At 45.1% G+C, this 21,785-nt stretch overlaps 1 protein-coding gene across 1 annotated transcript in view; it reads right to left on the bottom strand.

Moving 5' to 3' along the window:
* The window catches only part of PRKCE (protein kinase C epsilon), a 491,004-nt gene that overhangs the window by 77,285 nt on the left and 391,934 nt on the right, over window positions 1-21,785 (bottom strand). The window contains exon 11 of the mRNA XM_040351558.1: window positions 1,990-2,144. Coding sequence (XP_040207492.1) covers window positions 1,990-2,144 — 155 coding nt within the window. The remainder of the gene's footprint in view (window positions 1-1,989; window positions 2,145-21,785) is intronic.

Here is a 21,785-nt window from a genome sequence, read left to right as displayed (position 1 = left end):
GTTGATTGAGTGTCTGTTGTGATACTGAAGGTCAAACTCTCAGTCTTGCCACCCTCTTCTCCCACCTCCCTTCAAAAGCACTTAGCCTTGTTTGGCCAGTAATATACAGTTGTTTGAAGTGTGCAGCCTTAGGCATATAAAAATATATTTCTCCTTCAGCCTCATGAACAAGACAAATCAATAGCTCCCCAACCAACGCCAAACCGCATGGATGGAGGAATCTCATGCTGCCAGCTTAACAGATGCAGTTAGCTTGCCTGCCACTAGGTGGCTCTGGCCCCACTATAGTAGAGTAAGGCTACATTCCCCACAAGCGTGGGGGCGTGTTAGTGGTAAAACGCAGCTTTACCACTGTTCTAGCTGCGTTTTTCGACCGCTAGCAGGGGTGCGGCCGAATAAAGGGTTAAAAGCGCCTGCAAAGCCCCGCTACCGAAGCAATTAGCAGGTGCTTCAGCAGCGGTGCCCATTGATTTCAATGGCAGGGGCGGTAGGGGAGCAATGTATACACCGCGCCCCCATTGTCCCAGTGTGAAAGCACTCAGGCTCTCACACTAGGGCTGCAGGGGAGGCGTTTTTCATGTGCTATTTTTATCCCAAAAGGGCCTGAAAAACACCCCAGCGTGAAAGGGGTCTAAAAATTAAGTTGTAATTGGATGCAAGGTCCCCTTTTAGAGGAGTCATTCTTTATTGATTTCATGGGTGTGTAGTTGATGCCCATATACTGTAAATGCCATGTGGGATATGGAAGAGGCCTTGGGTAGCCGAACCAAACACCCCAGATCTGCTAAGATATAGTCCCGTATCAATCTAAAGCTTACTTTGCAAGGTTGAAGTCCCAGTCGAAGTGGTACAGAACACAGTAGGAACAGCTGCAGGGGCATGCTTAAAATATGGAGGCCAGGCAAGAGTCCTGTGATATGAGTAATGGTGAAGCCTGGGAATGAGTGTGCTATCTAGGAGCGTGCCTGGCCTGGAAAAGCTATGGAAAGGACACTGGGAAGAGACTGGTATACCAATTAGAGCACCTTGATCCTACTTGGTGATGGAAGATAAATGCTGCCGACTTAGTATACATAGGGAAGTGGTCACAAATCTGTGATGCTCCCAAGGACTAGAGGTGAAAAGAGAAGACGGCCTAAAATATATGGGCTTACGCTCTGCGCAAAGATGACATCTACAGAATTTCTATTCCCATGTATTGAATTCTGCGCCAAAGGCCTGAGGGTACAATCAACAACAGGTGGCTAGTTGTCCAATCCAAGATGAAGCAGGGCAAGCATTTACACAAGCTGACACTAACATCTGCCCAATAATAGGCCCCCTTACAGGCTACTGTATTCTGACAGTTGGCACCTGTGGTTGCCAGAATACCCAGCCACTGTTCGGCTGACATTTTTCCGCCCAGCAAATTTGATTTTTCAATCAAAGTTGGTCGAGCCAGGTGATGTCAGTAGGGCAACACATAGATCAAAATTAAGGCAATGTATGGCCACTGTAACCTATTAATAAAGTCTTCTTTTTAACCCTTTGCCATTAAGCATAGAATATAGAAAACCTAGAATATACTAACTGGGATAGTATTCCTATAAAACAGGGGTTTCCAAACTTTTGAAATAAAGGGCCAGTTTACTGCCATTCAAACCGGGGGGCCGAAATGTGACCAGCGGGAGTAGAAAATGCTCTGGCATCAGTGGGAGTAAACAATGCCATGGGTTTAGTGGTCAGCGAGAGTAAAAAAAATCCGTCAGTGGGAGGAATAGTGCCCCATCATTGGTGTAAGTGGGAAAATGAGTTCCCCATTGTTGGTGTCAGCAGGAATAGTGTCCTGTCTTTGGTATTCATGGAAGGAATAATGCCTTTTATTAGTGGAAGGAAAAGTGCCCCAAGGGCCAGATAAAGACAAGCAATGGGCCACATCTGGCCCGTGAGCCGCACTGTTTGGAGACCCCTGCTATAAAGAAATGAAGCATACAGTTGCATTCTTAATACCTGTATATAACACCATGTTGATGTAGAAACATGAGAGCGGAGGTTACTTCGGCAGCGTAAAACCGTGATCGTGGCTCATCAAATTTACGTGATCGCTGTATTTGGAACATCAAGTCTCCTCCATTTACGTACTCCATGACAAAAAAGAGACGGTCCTAAAACAAAACAAAAACAAAGAAAGAAAATTCAGATGTAAGTTTAAAAATACGGCGTTTGTTTAATCATAGGTTCAAGGCTATTTATTAATGGTAGCCACGTGTCCTGACTACGTACATTCTAGGAAGCTGAATACCTATGCATGCTGGTTTAGGTCAAAGGTGTAGTTTAGGTCGAAGAGAATTTTAAGAGGACCAGACGAAACAGGAGCTGTACTATAATTGGTCAGTGATTCCCCATACAGGAAAGGAAAGCTAGCCATGACTGGTCTGGAGCTAAGCACTTCCAAAAGCCAGCAATGGTGGCTCTCGGAAATTTGTACTAACAGGTTCCTTTTAACGCATGAATTTATAAACACCAGAACACGTTCAAAGGGTTCCATGTTCCACTTTTTTCACTCTAGTTTCTATAAAATAATCTCAGTATTTTCTTTTTTTAAGGCAAACTATCATAATGCAAGGCAAAGCACACAGATCTGTCTAGAAGACATCAAAAGATGCGTGTTTCTCACTTCACCATGCTGTCCGGCACCCGATTGGTCTAATATAGCATAAAAACCTGGACTTAAGTATAGGGTGCCCATGAGCAACCATCCACCCTCCATTGTAGGACTTGGAGTCCGAGACCCCATTTTAAATTTATGTGCGGTAAGTCTTTATTTTGGACCTTTTTTTTTATTCATCTTCACAAAGAGCCGAGACCAGAAACTGGAGGCTGGTGTTTACCATGATGGCTTTACTTTTTTTTTCTGTATAATGTAACAAAAACCTTTTTAAAAAATGTGCCCATAAAATGGTAAATGCATATATTGTAGATGGAGGGTGGTGTGTCAACTGTGAGGTGACTTCATTTCTGAAGGAACCTTGCCATTTTTGTGGATGACTTCCACTTGGCATGTCTTAGTGCCAAACTGATAAGACAGCCCCAAGTTCCTGGTCTGTTGGCCACATGTGCGATATCAGCAATCTCCCAATTCTCCAGCCCTGATGCATCCAGAACTTTTAGGAAGGGAGGGAAAGGAGAATGCAGAGAAGTAAGCTCTGTCCTAACTTATAAAATGTAGCAACTCAAACACAAATTGAGATGCCCACAGATTTCAGATTTCAGCCACATGGAGCACAAACATAACTTGGCTCAAGTTAGCCATCTATCAGTAGAATTCTGTTTGACCCGTTTGAAAATTCGGCAAAATCATTTGATGGTACCAACATAAACTCAATGGGCTAGATTCAGATAGATTAGCGGATCTTTAGATCCGCGTAATCTATCTGATTTACGATCCGCCGGCGCAAATTTGAGAGGCTAGTGCTGTATTCAGAAAGCACTTACCTCGAAACTTGCGCCGGCGGATCGTAACTCCCCCGGCGAAATTCAAATTCCGCGGCTAGGGGGAGTGTAGTATTTAAATCAGGCGCGTCCCTGCGCCGATTTAACTGCGCATGCGCCGTCCGCAAATTTTCCCGGCGTGCATTACTCCCAATGACGTCGCTAGGACGTCATTGGTTTTGGCGTGAACGTAAATTAGGTCCATCCGTATTCGCGACCGACTTACGCAAACAACGTAAAAATGTAAAACTCGGTGCGGGAACGACGGCCATACTTAACATTGGATACACCGCATATAGCAGAGGTAACTATCTGCCAGAAAAAGCCAAACGCAAACGACGTTAAAAAAAAGCGACGGGCGGGCATTCGTTTCTGAATCGGTGGATCGCCTCATTTGCATATTCGTTGCGTATACAAATGGAAGCGCCACCTAGCGGCCGGCGGGGGAGATTGCAGCCTAAGATCTGACGGTGTAAGTCACTTACACCTGTCGGATCTAAGGGAGATCTATGCGGAACTGATTCTTATGAATCAGTCGCATAGATCCGACCGTCGGATCTCAGAGATACGACGGCGTATCAGGAGATACGCCGTCGTATCTCTATCTGAAACTCCCCCAATAAGTTTTAAAAATTTCATTCCAACGTGATGCCAAATTCTAACCAAATTCCGAAAATTTTCTAACCAGTATTGAATATTCTATAGCATACAAAGAAGTTTAAAGAAACAAATAAATGTTCATAATAACGAAAGCTCTACTTCTAAATTAAAGTTTTCCAAGCACGTGCATTACAATAGTTATTGTTTTTGGTTGGGAAACATATTCAGCGTTAGAATTTTGTTCATTCCGATCAAGAAAAAAAATGTCCATCTCTCTTAACTCTGCCCTCCACATGCCGTTCCCTCCCCATAACAGAGACTAATGCCGCGTCCACACGATCATTTTTCGGCATGAAAAAAAACGTTGTTTTTAAAAAATGTAATTTTAAATGATAGTGTGTGGGCTTCACATAATTTTTCAGGATCTGAAATACGACAAAAAAAAAAAATTCAAACATGCTGCATTTTTTAACGTCGTTTTAAACAATGTCGTTTTTCGGGTTGTAAAAAATGATCGTGTGTGGGCTAAAACGATGTTAAAAACCTGCGCATGCTCAGGAGCAAGTTATGAGACGGGAGCGCTCGTTCCGGTAAAACTACCGTTCATAATGGAGTAAGCACATTCATCACGCTGTAACAGACAATAAAGCGCGAATCGTCTTTTACTAACAGGAATCAGCTAAAGCAGCCCAAAGGCAAATGGAACTTCCCCTTTATAGTGCCGTCGTACGTGTTGTACGTCACCGCGCTTTGCTAGATAATTTTTTTAAAACAATGGTGTGTATGCAACGTTTTAACTCCTCCATGTGTTCACCTTAGCGGCCAGCCACTCTCACCTGGCTGCTTAAGTAATCTCTCCTCTAGCATGGCTCCACCCCAGGCCCTATCAGGGAACTCTATATTAACCTGTGCACCGCAAGCCAGCCGTGCTGATCAACAGTGTTTGTTAAGCTATTGTGTGTTTAAGTTCCTGCTTGCCGTGTGCTACGTCTGTCTCTGTTTTACTGATCTTGGCTTGTTCTCGAACATCCCTGTCTGCTTGTGACCTTGACCTTTGGCATGTCCTTTGTTTATCTTTGTCTGGTAGTCGCCCGACCTTTGGCTTATCCCCTCACTATCTCTTGTATCTTGAGCTGCTGTAAATAAATAAATTGGGGTCAGGAGTACACCGCTAAGGTAGTGGACCCTATGGCTGACTGCTGTGGACGGAACACTGGGTGGCTAAGGAAGGCAGGTCCACTGGAGCACCAACAGGGAGCTAGAGCCTAAGATTCCCCAGGGCATGGAGTCTAAGATCCAGCAGGTGTTCACCAGAGCCTCTAGTGGTGAGGATGGACTGGGCTGCAACTGGATCCAGGTCGCGGCCCCCAGAGTCCCCCAGCTCACGCTCACAGTAGGCTATAGAGGATAGACAGCAGACACAACCTATCACATTGCTTTTTATATGGCCTATAAACTGAAGGACTTGTAAATAAATAGTTTTGGAATGAATAATTTGAGTTATTATGTACCTCCAAATCCAGCTCATCTAAAGGGCACTCAGATCACGTGTCATGTCATGTAACAAACCTATAAATTATTCTCTAAATATGGGACAGCTAATAAATAATTATAATGCCTTTCTGTTGATAGTACACAGTGTTTCATAATAGATTGCTTTGCCTGGACCAACACAATTATACTGTTGATATGAACATTTTCCTATGCATTGCTTAATAATTAGAAAAAGGAGACAAACAAAAAACAAAAACATGAGCCTCGTGAGTCTCAATCAAGCTGCGTCAGATAAAATGAAGCATCCAACACAACGTTTTTATATTTTTTTTTCCATAGCTGGACCACCATCAAGAAGCCATAGAAAACAATGGAAAGCAGCAATCCAAATACAAATTGCTTATTGGGTGCATCATTGAACGGTCTACCAACCCCAAAGTAGGACCTGAAGCATTCCTCACAAACATTTTGTTTTCAGGGTGCACGGGTGGGGTCAGAACCATCTGCCAAGGCCTGGAATCTGGAAAAAATGCAAAGCAAACCAACCCTAAGTGCTAGGAGACTTAAAGTGGTTGTAAAGGTTCATTTTTTTTTTTAAACAAACATGTCATACTTACCTCCACTGTGCAGTTCGTTTTGCACAGAGTGGCCCCGATCCTCCAGTTCCGGGATCCCACGGCGGCTCTTGCGGCTCCTCCCTGCAATAGCTAACCCCCTCTGGGGAGCTCTCCCCCGAGGGGGTCACCTTGCGTGCGCGCTCCTGTGTCATACACGTCCATAGACGCTAAGTGTATGACTCGGCCCCGCACCCCGGCAGCCGCGTCATTGGATTTGATTGACAGCAGTGGGAGCCAATGGCTGCTCTGCGGTCAATCTATACAATCAACGCAAAGACTTCATGAAGAAGAAAAAGCCGGGGACGCGCAGAGCAGGTAAACAGGCTCAGGTAAGTAAAATGGTGGGGGGGGATGGCCAGCTTCAGTGAGCCGTTTTTGTCTGGAGTTCTTCTTTAATAGATCTTAATTATCAATTATCTGTTGCTATAATAATAAAAAAAATAACTTTCAACTGTTCATAGCTACTCTAAGTCTGCAGATCAACAGAACAAACAACCGCTCAATGTAAACTTGACTAATTGTGCATGAAATATGTACTGTTTGTGCCGCTATTATATAGAGCACAATACCTTTCACCTGTCCAATAATAATAAACCAAATGATATTGGTTTAGGTATTGTCAGTGTTTTATTTCTCTGCTAACAGTGCGCATATAAGCAGCATTTGTCTTGTGCTTAGTGCAATAAATAAAAGGCAAATAGGCAAATGTATTGCATCTTGTTGGTTTAAAATAGATCCGAGTCTCTCTGAAGGCAAGCCAGAGATGCAGCATCTGCCAGGCCAATAGCACTATTAAGCCCCTGGCAACTTTCAACAGTTTTACCTGCTAACAAAGTAGGCCTTTGGCTGAACTTTATGCCATCTCCCTACAAATTTCACTTCTTATTCTTGCATAACTTTGATAGTTTGTTCCTAACCACCAATCAGCTGCAGCCTAAAAGTAATATTAAACCCTCAGTTTTTTTTTTGCAGCTTAACCACTTCCATACCTGGCCTTTTCTGGATTTTTTTGTTTACAAGTATAAATTAGTATTTTTTGCTAGAAAATTACTCCGAACCCCCAAACATTATATGTTTTTTTTTTTTTTTTTTAGCAGACTCTAGGGAATTAAATGGCGGTCAATGCATTTTTTTTACGTCACTTTTCATTTTTCAAACATGTTTTTTTTTTTTGGGAAATTAATAATAAAAAAAAAACCAGCAAGATTAGCCTGATTTCTTTGTATAATGTGAAAGATGATGTTACGCCGAGTAAATAGATACCCAATGTAACGGAATGACCCGTGACACCCAGAGACTTTTGAAGAATGGGGGGTACTCCTGTGCCAGCGTCACTAATGACTCTTGGGTCTAGGGTCACCCTGTGCCCCTTTTGGGCATAGGGTGACTGAGAAATATTAATTATAAATGACATGAGATGGGACATTACTGATAATTCATGTTTTGCAGGATATATTGGAATTTTACAGGTTGTTAAAGTCTGACTCCAAATGGAGTGTTTTCATTCAATGGGAGGACACATGCTTTTGAGGTGTTAATTGCGTCTGCTCCTAGACATTCCATTGTGTGATGCTAATGGCACTGTTTTGTATGTGGAATGTGACTTGTCAAGCTGTAGTAATTACCTCCTCTAATTGCGGAGACGGGACGTCTGGGAGATGACTAATGATTAGCTCAACTGGATGTCATTGTCTAAGAGAAGGTGTATTGAAGCCCCCCCCCCCCATTGTGTGCTGTGTGGGTGGAGAGTTATTTGTCCCTGTGATTAACTTTAACATGCTGTACTGTATATAAGAAAGCCAAGATACCATTAAAAGTGTTTATACATTTTGAAACCAGTAACAGAGCGTATGTCTCGTTTTTTCTGGGGAAATGGGATGGATCGTGTCTGCTGCATTGTGGAGTGTCAGAAGCTGTCTTGGGTTGATGGAATTGGAATATCGTAAACGGTGGTGACCGTTACAGCCAACATGTCACGCTTTAAATTGTGTACACTCGTGGAATGGCGCCAAACTTCGGTACTTAAAAATCTCCATAGGCGACGTTTAAATGTTTCCTTACAGGCTACCAGTTTGGAGTTACAGAGGAGGTCTTCGGCTAGAATTGTTGCTCTTGAACGCTGTTAACATATGTGGGCGTGACTTACGTATGCGTTCGCTTCTGTGTGTGAGCACGCAGGGACGAGGGTGCTTTAAAAAAAAAATGTATTGCTCATTTTACTTTTATTTTAAAAATTTTACACTTTATTTCAAAAAATTATTTTGATCACTTTTATTCCTATTACAAGTAATGTAAACATCCCTTGTAATAGGAATAGTGTGTGACAGGTCCTCTTTATGGAGGGATGTGGAATCTACAAGACCCCACATCTCTCCTCCAGGCTGAAAAAAGACAGAGATAAAAAAAAAAAACTGTCCCGGCCTTTCCAGCCGCCTCCCCGGCCTTGTTTACTTCCACCGGCCCAGACATGACGTCATAACGTTGCGCCTGGGCCTCCGAGGATCATAGAGATGGATCACAGAAATATCAATGCTTAACTTCAAGCGGTGACTGATTCATTCTCCGACTCGCGATTGCAAGGGCGAGCTGGTAGGGCGGTGGAAGGAGGAGTTGTCCCCTCCCACCACCTGTAAGAAAAATTATGAGGCTGAACTGCCGTTATGATTGTTCTTACGGTGCACAAAATTGCCGGCCGAAAAAGGCGATATCTGGATGATGCCTGTAGCTGCGTTGATTTCCTACAATACCAAATTTTAGAGACCAATCACTGATTTTTTCCTCTCTGGAATGTGCCAGAAGCCTAAAACGCATACTTGAGAGGGTTCTTAATATTGTTCTTAATATTTTTCCATAGATACCCGCGGGTGGCTCGGGTATCTATGCCCGGAAGTTGGAGCAAAATACCTATATTACACAGGTATCTGCTCCCCCTCCCCCTGAAAGGTGCCAAATGTGCCGAAAAGCGGAAGTTCAATTTTTGGGTGGAACTCCGCTTTAAATCAATTGGTTTACTTCCGCTTTAATGTGATAGGGGTCTTAGGGTAGGGTACCATTTTCTGCATACTCTACCAGTACTGACCTCTCAGTGCTAAAAGCTAATGTAGCGGACTGCTCCTGTTGGGCAGGCGCTGCTTTAGATTTAGAAGGGGGTCTGAGTGTTAGCCGATTCTGACATGTGTGATTTTGGCCAAATTTAGCCTCTGTTCAAGCCATGGCTGTGCTGGGAGTAACCACCATTGTTCGCCTGCAGGGGTGTTATTACCATCCCAGGCCAAGGGTGGCAGCAGCAGAGTCAGGGTGTATTGGGTGTCCCCCTCTGCAGCGGAGCAGTGGGAGTGGTCGTCCCGCTGTGAATGCATGGGGAGGGATACTTAAAGGACAGATGCCATTGAACCGGGGTCGTCGGTCTGTCGTCCCACCACCTCGTGGCCCATCTGGCCAGGGGGGACGTGCTCCTGAAATCCTGGCTCCGGGACCCCGTTGGTCCGGGGTTTGGATCTGTCTAAGTAGGCTCAGTAGTCAGACTGGGCCTATGCTTTCAGGGTGATCCTGTGCTGTCTGTCCTGGAGGGAAGAAGCCGCTTGATGAAGGAAGCCAGGGGAGGACCTATCGTGGAGAGGACCATGCAAAGGGCTGGTATCTTGGGAGAAGGCCTGGAAAATTCATCGAAGGATGCACCATACACCGAGAGGCTTGATGGTGACCTCCTCTCAGATCTGAATTCTACAGAAGTTAATCTGGAGAGATCCGGGTGCTGAATCCTGTGTCAGGGGATTCGGGACCGAAAGTGTCTCCTCATAAGGGAAGGTCTGTGGCAGAGACTGTACTTTATTCCGTGCGCCATTCCAGTTGTTAGGCCAGTGAGAGGAACCTATCCGGGTGAGCAATACCCACTCTGGCTAGAGTGGTGACGAGAACTGTTCGCTGGAAACAGGAGTGTTTCCTAATTGAGATTATACACCTGAACCTATCTACTTGTTTACCCTTCCACCCCTCCACCAATTTCTTCTTTTCTAACCAAAGTTCTGCAAATAAATCTTAGAAAAACAAGTGTAAAGTGTGGACATTGAACTTTTTCAACTCTCTATCACTACCCTGGATGGCGAGAAAATAGAGGTAACATGCCGCCCGAAATACTCAGCAGCTCCTGCGGGGGTAGTGCTACACTAATATATCAGTATAAACAGCCCTATTGTAGGCTTCACTTCTATGGTGATTGACATGTCCTTTGCTTCAACAATAAATAAATAAAAAAACGGTAAAGGTAACTAGTCCTATGTATGTAGGGGCATTAGACTGTATTCTCCTTTGGGTTGGCATGAACTGATGTGAAAAGATCTATGTAGTTAGTAAAGTAATGTGCCATATAGAATAATATAAAAATTTGTAATACATGAATTGGTGGACAAGCTTTAAATGAAGTGAGTTTTTTGTCTCAACTTTTCACACCAGATGTGGGGTGAAGGCTGGGGGTTTTGTTTACGATGAAAAAAAAAAAATCTTCTTTGATTTATTATAGACAAAATATACAATGTGATATCCCTGAAGAAGAACAAATTGAATTATTGTTTGAAACGTGTTGAATAAACCATCTTTCAACTTTTTTGGAGAACTAGATTTGTGGCATTGTGTCTTGTCATCTTTTCTTGCTTTGTGTTTTTATATCATCATATCCAGGGCCGTTTGAAGGAATTTGGGGGCCCCAAGCAAAATGGACATGGAGGCCCCACAACCCCTCCCTGCACGCATGCACACAAACCCCCCCATGTTCTTTTTACTCCCCCCGGGCCCCCCCTTCGCCCTTCCTACCAGAGTCCGTACCGCGTGGCAGGAGATTCAGTTTCCTGTTCCCAGCCGGACTGAAAGGAAGTGAGCACTCAGTGTGCACTTCCTGTCAGTCCGGCCCGGAACAGGAAACGGAATCTCATGTACCGCGTGGTACCAGGCCAGAGTCCGGACTGACAGGAGGAAGGAAGAGGAGCGCAGCCACGCTACAGAGAAGGGGAAGTGACGACTCGAGGCAGCAGTGCTGAAGGCTCTCTATAGAGTGCTCAGGCAGCTGTAGCATATAGGAAGCGCGGCTTGGGGCCCCAAGCAATTGCTTGGTTTGCCTGTCTTGTAGCGACGGGCCTGATCATATCTGTATTATCATGATTTTTTTGATATTTGTACAATAAATTATCTTTTTTATATATTTTTTGAATACTATTGTTGCCAATATAATCCCAACCCTAGAGGTTACTTATATTTTTGGTTAAACCAACCCTTGCTTTTATCTCACGTGCCGCATTAAAGAAAAAAAAATAATAGTTTTTTGGATTTCTTCATCTATAAACATTTCATGTAGTCATCAGTGTCCCTCTTCCTCAGCTGACTATGCCAGGGACGGCAGAGATAATGGCAGGAAGCGACAGTGACAGCCGCCCAGGTGATTGATGAGGGAGCTCATTAGGCGCTTGGCACAAAGTGTGCCGCCACCTCTGTCTGGGTGAGCCATGTCCATATTTCAGGTTCTGCTTTTCATTAAAAAAAAAAAAGGAGTGTTTCATCACTGATAAACAGAATGAAAAAAAGCTTTGACGTTTTGTTGTGTTCTGAGAGATGTTGATTAAACACGGGCCTGCTAATTAGGATTCCCTGTAATTAAATCATTTATTGTATCAGATAGGCAACTTGCCACGTTTGTAAAGTCTCCAAGGCCAGCCATTGTGCTGCAGACATCTGTGCCAACCAGACAAACACCGACATACTGACAAACAGGCAAACATACAGGTAGGGTACCCATGCACAGGCAGATCTCTCACTAGGAATAACCGGTGATAAATAGTTGGCTCGTGCTTGCTTGAACAGCAATGGCCCCGGGACCTGCAGCATGCGCCAACCCTAATTTTATCACACGTGCCATTTTTGGAAACTCTGCAATTTGCTATGGTGATAAGAGAATTATGCTCATAGGCTCGCAAAGATTATTTTTTTAGAAACGGCAAATACTTATTTTAAAAAATGCAACATTTTAATAACCACTTCAAGTGCTCTGATGCCGCGGACACACAACCGTTTTTCATGACGAGAAAAATGCAATTTTTTAAATTGGTCGTGAAAACCGATCGTGTGTAGGCTCCAGGGCATTTTTCTTGTTGAGAAAAATGGGCGTCAAAAATTTAGAACCTGCTCTATTTTTACAAATCGTAGTCTTTTTTACGTTGTGAAAAACGGTTGTGTGTATGCTTTAATGAGGGGAAAAAAAACGCACATGCTCTGAAGCAAGTTATGAGACAGGAAATTAGCATAAGCTGCCCAAAGGGTGGCGCCATTCTAATGGAACTTCTCCTTTATAGTGCCGTTGTATGTGTTGTATGTCATCGTGCTTTTCCTCTCAAGCCTGCAGGGCAGGCTTGAGAGGAATCACGTTGAGAAAAGCGTATTTTTTTTCCATGACATGAATAACGGTCTTGTGTTTTCACTCTCTCGACAGTTAACCACTTCAGCCCGAACCATTTAGCTGCCCAAAGACCAGAGCACTTTTTGCTATTCGGCACTGCGTCGCTTTAGTTGACAATTGCGCGGTCGTGCGACGTGGCTCCCAAACAAAATTGGCGCCCTTTTTTCCCACAAATAGAGCTTTCTTTTGGTGGTATTTGATCACTGCATCTGGGGGGGACATGGCTGCATCTGTGGGGGGACATGGCTGCATCTGTGGGGTGACATGGCTGCATCTGTGGGGGGACATGGCTGCATTTGGGGACACATTTAAAAAAAAAGTATCGGTATTCGGTATCGGCGAGTACTTGAAAAAAGGTATCGGTACTCGTACTCCGTCCTAAAAAAGTGGTATCGGGACAACCCTAGTTTGCGCAAAAGTTTTAGCGTTTACAAAATAGGGGGTAATTTTATGGCATTTTTGTTAATATTTTTTTTTTACTAGTAATGGCGGCGATCAGCGATTTTTTTCAGTACTGAGACATTATGGCGGACACTTCGGACACTTGACACATTTTTGGGACCATTGGCATTTTTATAACGATCAGTGCTATAAAAATGCATTGGATTACTAAAAAAATGCCACTGGCAGGGAAGGGGTTAACCCTAGGGGACGGGGAAGGGGTTAAGTATGTTGCCTGGGTGTGTTCTAACTGTAGGGGGGGGGGTGGCCTCACTAGGGGAAATGACTGATCGCTGTTCATACATTGTATGAACAGGCATTTCTCCCCGACAGGACCGGGAGCTGTGTGTTTACACACACAGCTCCCGGTCCTCGCTCTGTAACGAGCAATCGCGGGTGCCCGGCAGTGATCGCGCCTGCCGGGCACGGGAGTCAGGGACGAGCGGGGGGTGCGCAAGCGCCCCTAGTGGCCTCTTAGAGAGCCGACGTATAGCTACGGGCTCTCGCGCCGTATAACTGCAGTGGCTAGTCAGCAAGTAGTTAAGAAGACACGTGGCCACTCATTAAAATTAGAAGAAAAGGGGTTTAACCTTAAACCACGTAGAGGGTTCTTTACTGTAAAAACAGCAAGGATGTGTTCTCAGCAGAGGGCATCGATAGTTTCAAAAAACTATTAGATAAGCACCTGAACGACCACAACATACAGGGATATACGATGTAATACTGACATATAATCACACACATAGGTTGGACTTGATGGACTTGTCTTTTTTCAACCTCATCTACTATGTAACTAGTGTTCCCATTGGAAGATTTTGCTTCTTTTACTGTTTCTGGGGACAACCCAAAGTTTGGGTAATTTCTTGTACTTTCACTTTCAATGATAATGGTAAAAAAGGGCCAATAGAGAGGGTGAATCTCCCTAACGGAGGCACAGACCACAATAAAAATTGGCAGGGGTTCTAATCCCTCTCCACTCTATCCAAAACGGAAAAAAAAAAAAAGTTTCGACTAGTTATACGTCAAGGAAATCCTAAAACTCTTGACATGAACAAATTGATTTAAAACAGGGGCGTCCAAACTTTTTTCAAAGAGGGACAGATTTTATTAAGTGAACATGCGCGAGGGCCGAACATTTTGCCTGACATTCTTTGAACCATTAAAATAAAATGCAAATTAACCAATACGCTGCCCAACAATAATTCTCTTGCCTTTTGGCTGTGTGTGGTGGATAGTCTAAGGATTAGCTTGGGCGTGTTATTTGGATATACCGTATTTATCGGTGTATAACACGCACCTTCACTTTAAGAGGGAAGTTTCAGGAAAACAATTTAATTTTAAATAAAGAACTGTGAAGCAAAATTAGGGGAAGTGCCCATCAATGCAGCCTAAGCAGTGCCCATCTGCAGCCCCACCATTGACATGAATGCAGCCCCACCATTCACATGAATGCAGCCCCACCATTCACATGAATGCAGCCCCACCATTCACATGAATGCAGCCCCACCATTCACATGAATGCAGCCCCACCATTCACATGAATGCAGCCCCACCATTCACATGAATGCAGCCCCACCATTGTCATGAATGCAGCCCCACCATTGTCATGAATGCAGCCCCACCATTGTCATGAATGCAGCCCCACCATTGTCATGAATGCAGCCCCACCATTGCCATGAATGCAGCCCCACCATTGCCATGAATGCAGCCCCACCATTGCCATGAATGCAGCCCCACCATTGCCATGAATGCAGCCCCACCATTGCCATGAATGCAGCCTCTGAATGCGCAGGTATTTTTTGGGGGCTACAAAACAGATATATATCCAAATTACCAAGTGGGGCCACATTAAACCATAATGTGGGACGCAATTGGCCCCCGGGCCGGACTTTGGACATGCCTGATTTAGAAAAACAAACATGTACAACCCCCAAAACACACACTTACTAGTTATATTTTTGCTGACGAAGAATTTTTCTATTACGGGAGAAAAAAAAAAACAGTTTCTAATATGCAAAGTGTCTTGGTGATGTTCCCACGTACTTCTAAACAAAGGTCACTGAGTAACAGAGCAGAGCCCATCATCTCAGCGCGGGGGGAAAAGAATGGAAAATACACAAGATGACATAGCAGCAGTCACCCCAACTACATGCCAAAATGTCTCATTCACAGCATTATCAGAACATAATGTTCCGAGTTATGTAAAATTTACAAAAGAGAAGTGATGCAAATGGTTCCAATGTACTGTAGGTCATCTAGCTAAAGGAAACGGCACCAAGAATGTGCATGACGTATTACCCAATCAAAACGTACACGATTAACGTGACTCCAGGCCTGTTCTCTGAATCTCATTGTCACATATTTATTATTTTTCAGTATGTGGCAATAGCTGGACTTAAAATGACCAAAAAATACCTAGTTAGGGCTTTATTGTGGCAAGGATATTCTTAAAGCGGGGGTTCACCCTAAAAAAAAATGTTTTCTTGGTCTACCATGCCATCCAGCATACTAGCGTCAGCTACAGTATGTCTTTATTTTTATTTTTTTCGCTGTACTTACAGTTTAATCCTTTAGTTTAGTTTCAGACTCCCGCGAGGAGTAGGCGTTCCTATGAAGAGGGGAACATGATTGACGGCCGGCTATGGCGCGTCACGCGTTCCGAAAATAGTCGAAATAGGACTCGGATCTATACGGCGCCTGCGCGGTCAGCTCCTAGTCTGTGCGCAGGCGCCGTATAGCGCCGTGAAGAGCCGAGTCCTACTCCGGCTATTTTCGGAACGCGTGACGCACCATAGCCGGACGTCAATCATGTTCCCCTCTTCATAGGAACGCCTTTCCCCGCGGGGAGTCTGAAACGAAACTAAAGGATTAAACTGTAAGTACAGCGCAAAAAAAATAAAAGCATACTGTAGCTGACGCTAGTATGCTGGATGGCATGGTATAAAGTTGTTTTTTAGGGTGAACTTCCGCTTTAAAGTGATACTAAAGTCTTGTTTTTTTTTCCTTTAAAAAATAACAAACATGTTATACTTACCTGCTCTGTTTGGTGGTTTTGCACAGAGCAGCCCAGATCCTCCTTTTCTTGGGTCCCTCGCCGCCGCTCCTGGCCCCTCCCTCCTGTTGAGTCCCCCCCCACAGCAAGCAGCTTGCTATGGGGGCAGCCGAGCCGACCTGCAGCTCCCTGTGTCCATTTAGACACCGAGCTGCCTTCGGTCCCGCCCCCTCTCTCCTGATTGGCTGACTGAGTGACTTTGATTGCCAGGAGCGGAAGCCAGTAGCGCCAGAAGAGGAAGATCTGGGCTGTTCGCTGAAAAACTATTGCACAGAGAAGGCAAGTATGACATGTTTGTTATTTTTTTTTGCCTTTACAAATACTTAAGCTTTAAAAGTGATACTAAAGTCTTGTTTACTTTTAGTTAAAAATAATAAACATGTTATACTTGCCTTCTCTGTGCAATAGTTTTGCAGCGAGCAGCTCCGATCTTCCTCTTCTCTATTCTCCCACCATCACTCCTGGCCCCCCCCCCCTACTGAGTGCCCCCATAGCAAGCTGCTTGCTATGGGGGCACTTGTGCATGCTCACTCCCAAGCCCCCCCTCTCTGTGTCCATATGACATAGAGACGGCAGCTCATCCCTGCCCCCCGTCGCTGAATGACAGCAGCAGAAGCCAATGACTTTTTCATACAGTGGATATGCACAGAGCTGCCCAGATCTTCCTCTTCTTTGGTCCTTCTTCAGCAATTCTGGCCCCTCCCTCCTGTTGAGAGCCCACACAACAAGCAGCTTGCTATGGGGACACTTGAGCCAAGCCACACCTCCCTGTGTCCATTCAGACACTGAGCTGTGGCCCGGCCCCACCCCCTTTCTCTCCGTATTGGGTGTCTAACTGATTGACAGCAGCGGGAGCCAATGGCGCCTCGCTGCTGTCTCAGCCAATGAGGGGGGGGGAGAGTCCCAGGCGGGCAGCTTAGACACTCCTAGAACATCGCTGGATCTAGATGGACCACAGGTAAGTATTAGGGGGGCTGCTGAACACAGAAGGCTTTTTTTTAATGTATAGAATGCATTAAGATAAAAACCTTCTGCCTTTACAATCACTTTAAAGCCAAGATTCTCAAACTTCGTTCCTCCACAGTCCTATCCCGATGTACGCTCTGTGCATGCAGCTTATGCATCCAATGAAGGAGGATACATGTCCTCCAATACCCAGAAGCACCAGGTATTTTATAGTGGCTCAATGGCTCTAGATTGACAAGTTCCCAACAATTGCCCAACAGGTATACTTCCCAGGGTGAAGCCAATGAAAACAAGTAAGTAAGCTGATGAAATGAGAATTAAACAATGAGGAATTATTTCTGCTGCCGAGCTCAGGAAGTGAAATGAACACAGCATGAAAATCCAAGTCTCTGCTATTAATCTACTTTGTGTCCTGCTATAATTAGGAATGGGAACTAGGCATCTTATCCAAATAAATGCACAAAGAATGAAAATGGATCTGAAAGAAACACATAGAGGAGTGTTGTCCTATTTTTTATTTATTTATATATACAGTATTTATCGGCGTATACCGCGCACTTTTTTGCCCTGAAAATCAGGGCAAAATCGTGGGTGCGCAATATACGCCGATACCGCTTTCCCGCGCCGAGTTTGAATACTGCGCCGACATATACCGAGCACAGTACACTCGTGTATAGTCGGGCAGTCTCGGCTCCTTCCGCGCTCACGTCCTGGACGTACAGGACGTGAGCGCGACAGTAGCCGAGCCTGCCCAAGTGTACTGCGCTCGGTATATGCCGGCGCAGTATTCAAACTCGGCGCGGGAAACGAGCGGGGAGGACGCCGCAGAAGGACGCCGGACCCGACGAAGAGGACACCTGAAGCCGCAGACGGATGCCGGACCCGACGAGGCCGCCGATGGACGCCGCGCAAGACACCAAATCTTTTTTCCACAGGAATGGGGGCAACTTTAGGGGTGCGCGCTATACGCGGGAGCGCGCTATACCCCGATAAATACGGTAGATCTTTGTTTGTCCTACATTTTTTTTAATCAACGGTTGATTGACTCACTATTTCTGTTGGAAGTCTATTCCGAGTAAAACTCTTTTGTAAAAAAAAAAAAAAAATCTAAGATTATTTTTGATCAAGATAAAAGGAAAAAAAGCTCCAGTGGAAGCGCTATAGTCTCTCAGTGACCCCAAGTGGAAAAAGTATATATAAAAAATGTGTAGTAATAAAATAGAGTCCTGTCCAAGAAAAACTCTAACGATAGACCAAAAAAGGGGCAACACCTTCTCCAGTCAAACCCCTAAACTGTTTGCTTGTTGCAGGTAACACATTTGCTCCGTCTATGGCCAGCCTAAGAATTTATAAAGAGGCATCAGGACTAGCGATTCTCCAAAGATCTATATAAAGGAATCAGGACCTCTTTCTGCCTGCCGATGATGCCTCTTGTGATAACTAAAGATCTATACAGTGGAACCTCGGATTGTGAGTAACGCGTTTAACGAGCGTTTTGCAATACGGGCACTGTATTTTTTAAAATCCTAACTGTTTGCCTCGCAAAACAAGCAGGTTTCAAGCCAAAGCGATGTTTGCAGTACCGCCTTTGGCCTAAGGTGGGGGGCGCTGGAGCCGAACGGCACCGTTCAAAAATGTTTGGAAAGACTCCGAAATACTCAGTTTCCGAGACTTTCCGAGGTCTGCCAAGGTCAGCTGAGCTGTCCTCGTGCCTTTCCGTGTGTTTCCAAGGCTCTCTGGGACCCCCCCCCCCCCACCTTTGGCTACATGCGGTATTGCATGACATTGAAGTCAATGCGGTACAAATTACTTTCGTTTCCATTGACTTCAATGGGGAAACTCGCTTTGATATGCAAGTACTTAGGAGGATTATGCTCCTAATCCAAGGTACCACTGTATAGAGGAAGTGGGACCAACTTCCTCCTGCTGGTGACTCCTCCAGTAGTGACTAAAGATCTATATAGAGGAAACGGGACCTCCTTCCTCCTGCTGATGAGCCTCCAAAGATCTATATAAAGGAATCAGGACCTCCTTCTGTCTGCTGATGTTCCCTCCAGTGATAACTAAAAGATCTATATAGAGAAATCAGGACCTCCTACTCCTGCTAATGATCATCCAAAGATCCATACAGAGGAATCAGGACCTTCTTTCTCCTGCTGATGATCCTCCAAAGATCTATATAGAGGAATCAGGACCTCATTTCTCCTGCTGATGATCCTCCAAAGATCTATATAGAGGAATCAGGACCTCCTTTCTCCTGCTGACGATCCTCCAAAGATCTATATAGAGGAATGAGGACCTCCATTCTCCTGCTGATGATCCTCCAAAGATCCATATAGAGGAATCAGGACCTTCTTTCTCCTGCTGATGATCCTCCAAAGATCTATATAGAGGAATGAGGACCTCCTTTCTCCTGCTGATGATCCTCCAAAGATCTATATAGAGAAATCAGGACCTCCTTTCTCCTGCTGATGATCCTCCAAAGATCTATATAGAGGAATGAGGACCTCCTTTCTCTTGCTGATGATCCTCCAAAGATCTATATAGAGAAATCAGAACCTCCTTTCTCCTGCTGATGATCCTCCAAAGATCTATATAGAGAAATCAGGACCTCCTTTCTCCTGCTGATGATCCTCCAAAGATCTATATAGAGGAATCAGGACCTCCTTTCTCCTGCTGATGATCTTCCAAAGATCTATATAGAGGAATGAGGACCTCCTTTCTCCTGCTGATGATCCTCCAAAGATCTATATAGAGGAATGAGGACCTCCTTTCTCCTGCTGATGATCCTCCAAAGATCTATATAGAGGAATGAGGACCTCCTTTCTCCTGCCAATGATCCTCCAAAGATCTATATAGGAGAAATCAGGACCTCCTTTCTCCTCCTGATGATCATCCAAAGATCTATATACAGAAATCAAGACCTCCTTTCTCCTGCTGATGATCCTCCAAAGATCTATATAGGAGAAATCAGGACCTCCTTTCTCCTGTTAGTGACCTCTCCAGTGATGCCTCCTATTCACTTTCCCCATTGCCTGGCCACACTATTTGTTCATTTTGCAAACATCTTAAATAAGGGCCCCCAAATATTTGTCCTCTATAGTCAACACTACACTTCCAATATTGTACTCTATCGAGGAACTTTTTTTCCCTAGGTGCATTATTTTACATTTAGAAACCTTGAACTGCAGCTTCCACTGCTTTAACCAATCTTCCAGCAATGCCACCGCCTGTCAAATACCAACTGAAAAGCGGTCTGAATATGAATTGCTTTTCAGTGGGCACCTCAGGGTCTGAAATAGCCGGAAGAGCCAATATTTAAAGTGGTTGTAAACCCTTACAGACCACTTAGACCTACAGGTAAACCTAGATTAAGGCTTACCTGTAGCCACAAAAAAAAATCTCCTAAACCTACACTGTTTAGGAGACATTTGCAAAAGACATGCACCGATGTCTACGGCGCATACGTCGTACACAACGGCACGCAGGCGCACTGAGCGTGCCATTACCAATGGCGATCAGTGGCGGCACCCGCGAGTGACGTCATCGCGGCTTCGGCCAGTCACAGCGCCGGAGCCACGATACGAGGAAGACACTCGGGGAAAGATGGCGGCGATGGAGGAGGGGAACGAGCACCGCTGTGGGGGCTTTGATCTCAGGTAAGTAATACATAATGAGCTAGTATGCTATGCTCATTATGCCTTTCTCTTGCAGGGTTTTTTTTTCAGACTTTATTTTAAGAGGGTTTACTTCCTCTTTAAAGATTATAGTGATGCTGACCTATTAGAAGACAAGCTTAGCAGATAAAAAGCGTAATTTGTGGTATTCTGGAGGGAGGTCTTGAGAATAATTAATATAGTAACATCAGGGCTCAAAATTTTAAGTCCTGAGCTACTAGCCAGGCCTCAAGGCGTACTCACCACCAGTTGCCCCGTCCAACTCCTACTATGTCCCGCCCCTAGACACACCCTCATAAATCTCATGAAATGGCACTTAAATTTTTTGCAGAATTAAGTTATAAAAATAAATATTAACAATAACTTTACCCGTGCCCAAAAATGCAGCCTGCCCATGTATAACAATGCAGCATGTGTCCCCATTTTGCAGCCAGAGTTCCCCCACAATTGCAGCCAGAGTTCCCCCCACATTGCAGCCACGAGTTCCCCCCCACCATTGCAGCCACAAGTTCCCCCCACCATTGCAGCCACGAGTTCCCCCCACCATTGCAGCCACGAGTTCCCCCCACCATTGCAGCCACGAGTTCCCCCCACCATTGCAGCCACGAGTTCCCCCCACCATTGCAGCCACGAGTTCCCCCCACCATTGCAGCCACGAGTTCCCCCCACCATTGCAGCCACGAGTTCCCCCCACCATTGCAGCCAGGAGTCCCCCCACATTGCAGCCAGGAGTCCCCCCACATTGTAGCCAGGAGTCCCCCCACATTGTAGCCAGGAGTCCCCCCACATTGTAGCCAGGAGTCCCACCACATTGCAGCCAGGAGTCCCACCACATTGCAGCCAGGAGTCCCACCACATTGCAGCCAGGAGTCCCACCACATTGCAGCCAGGAGTCCCACCACATTGCAGCCAGGAGTCCCCCCACATTGCAGCCAGGAGTCCCCCCACATTGTAGCCAGGAGTCCCCCCACATTGTAGCCAGGAGTCCCCCCACATTGTAGCCAGGAGTCCCACCACATTGCAGC

Source organism: Rana temporaria, chromosome 4, assembly GCF_905171775.1.
Source record: "Rana temporaria chromosome 4, aRanTem1.1, whole genome shotgun sequence".
Classification (NCBI taxonomy): Eukaryota; Metazoa; Chordata; class Amphibia; order Anura; family Ranidae; genus Rana; species Rana temporaria.
Note: the sequence above shows the minus strand (reverse complement) of the source record. Positions and strands in the feature narration are given on the sequence as shown.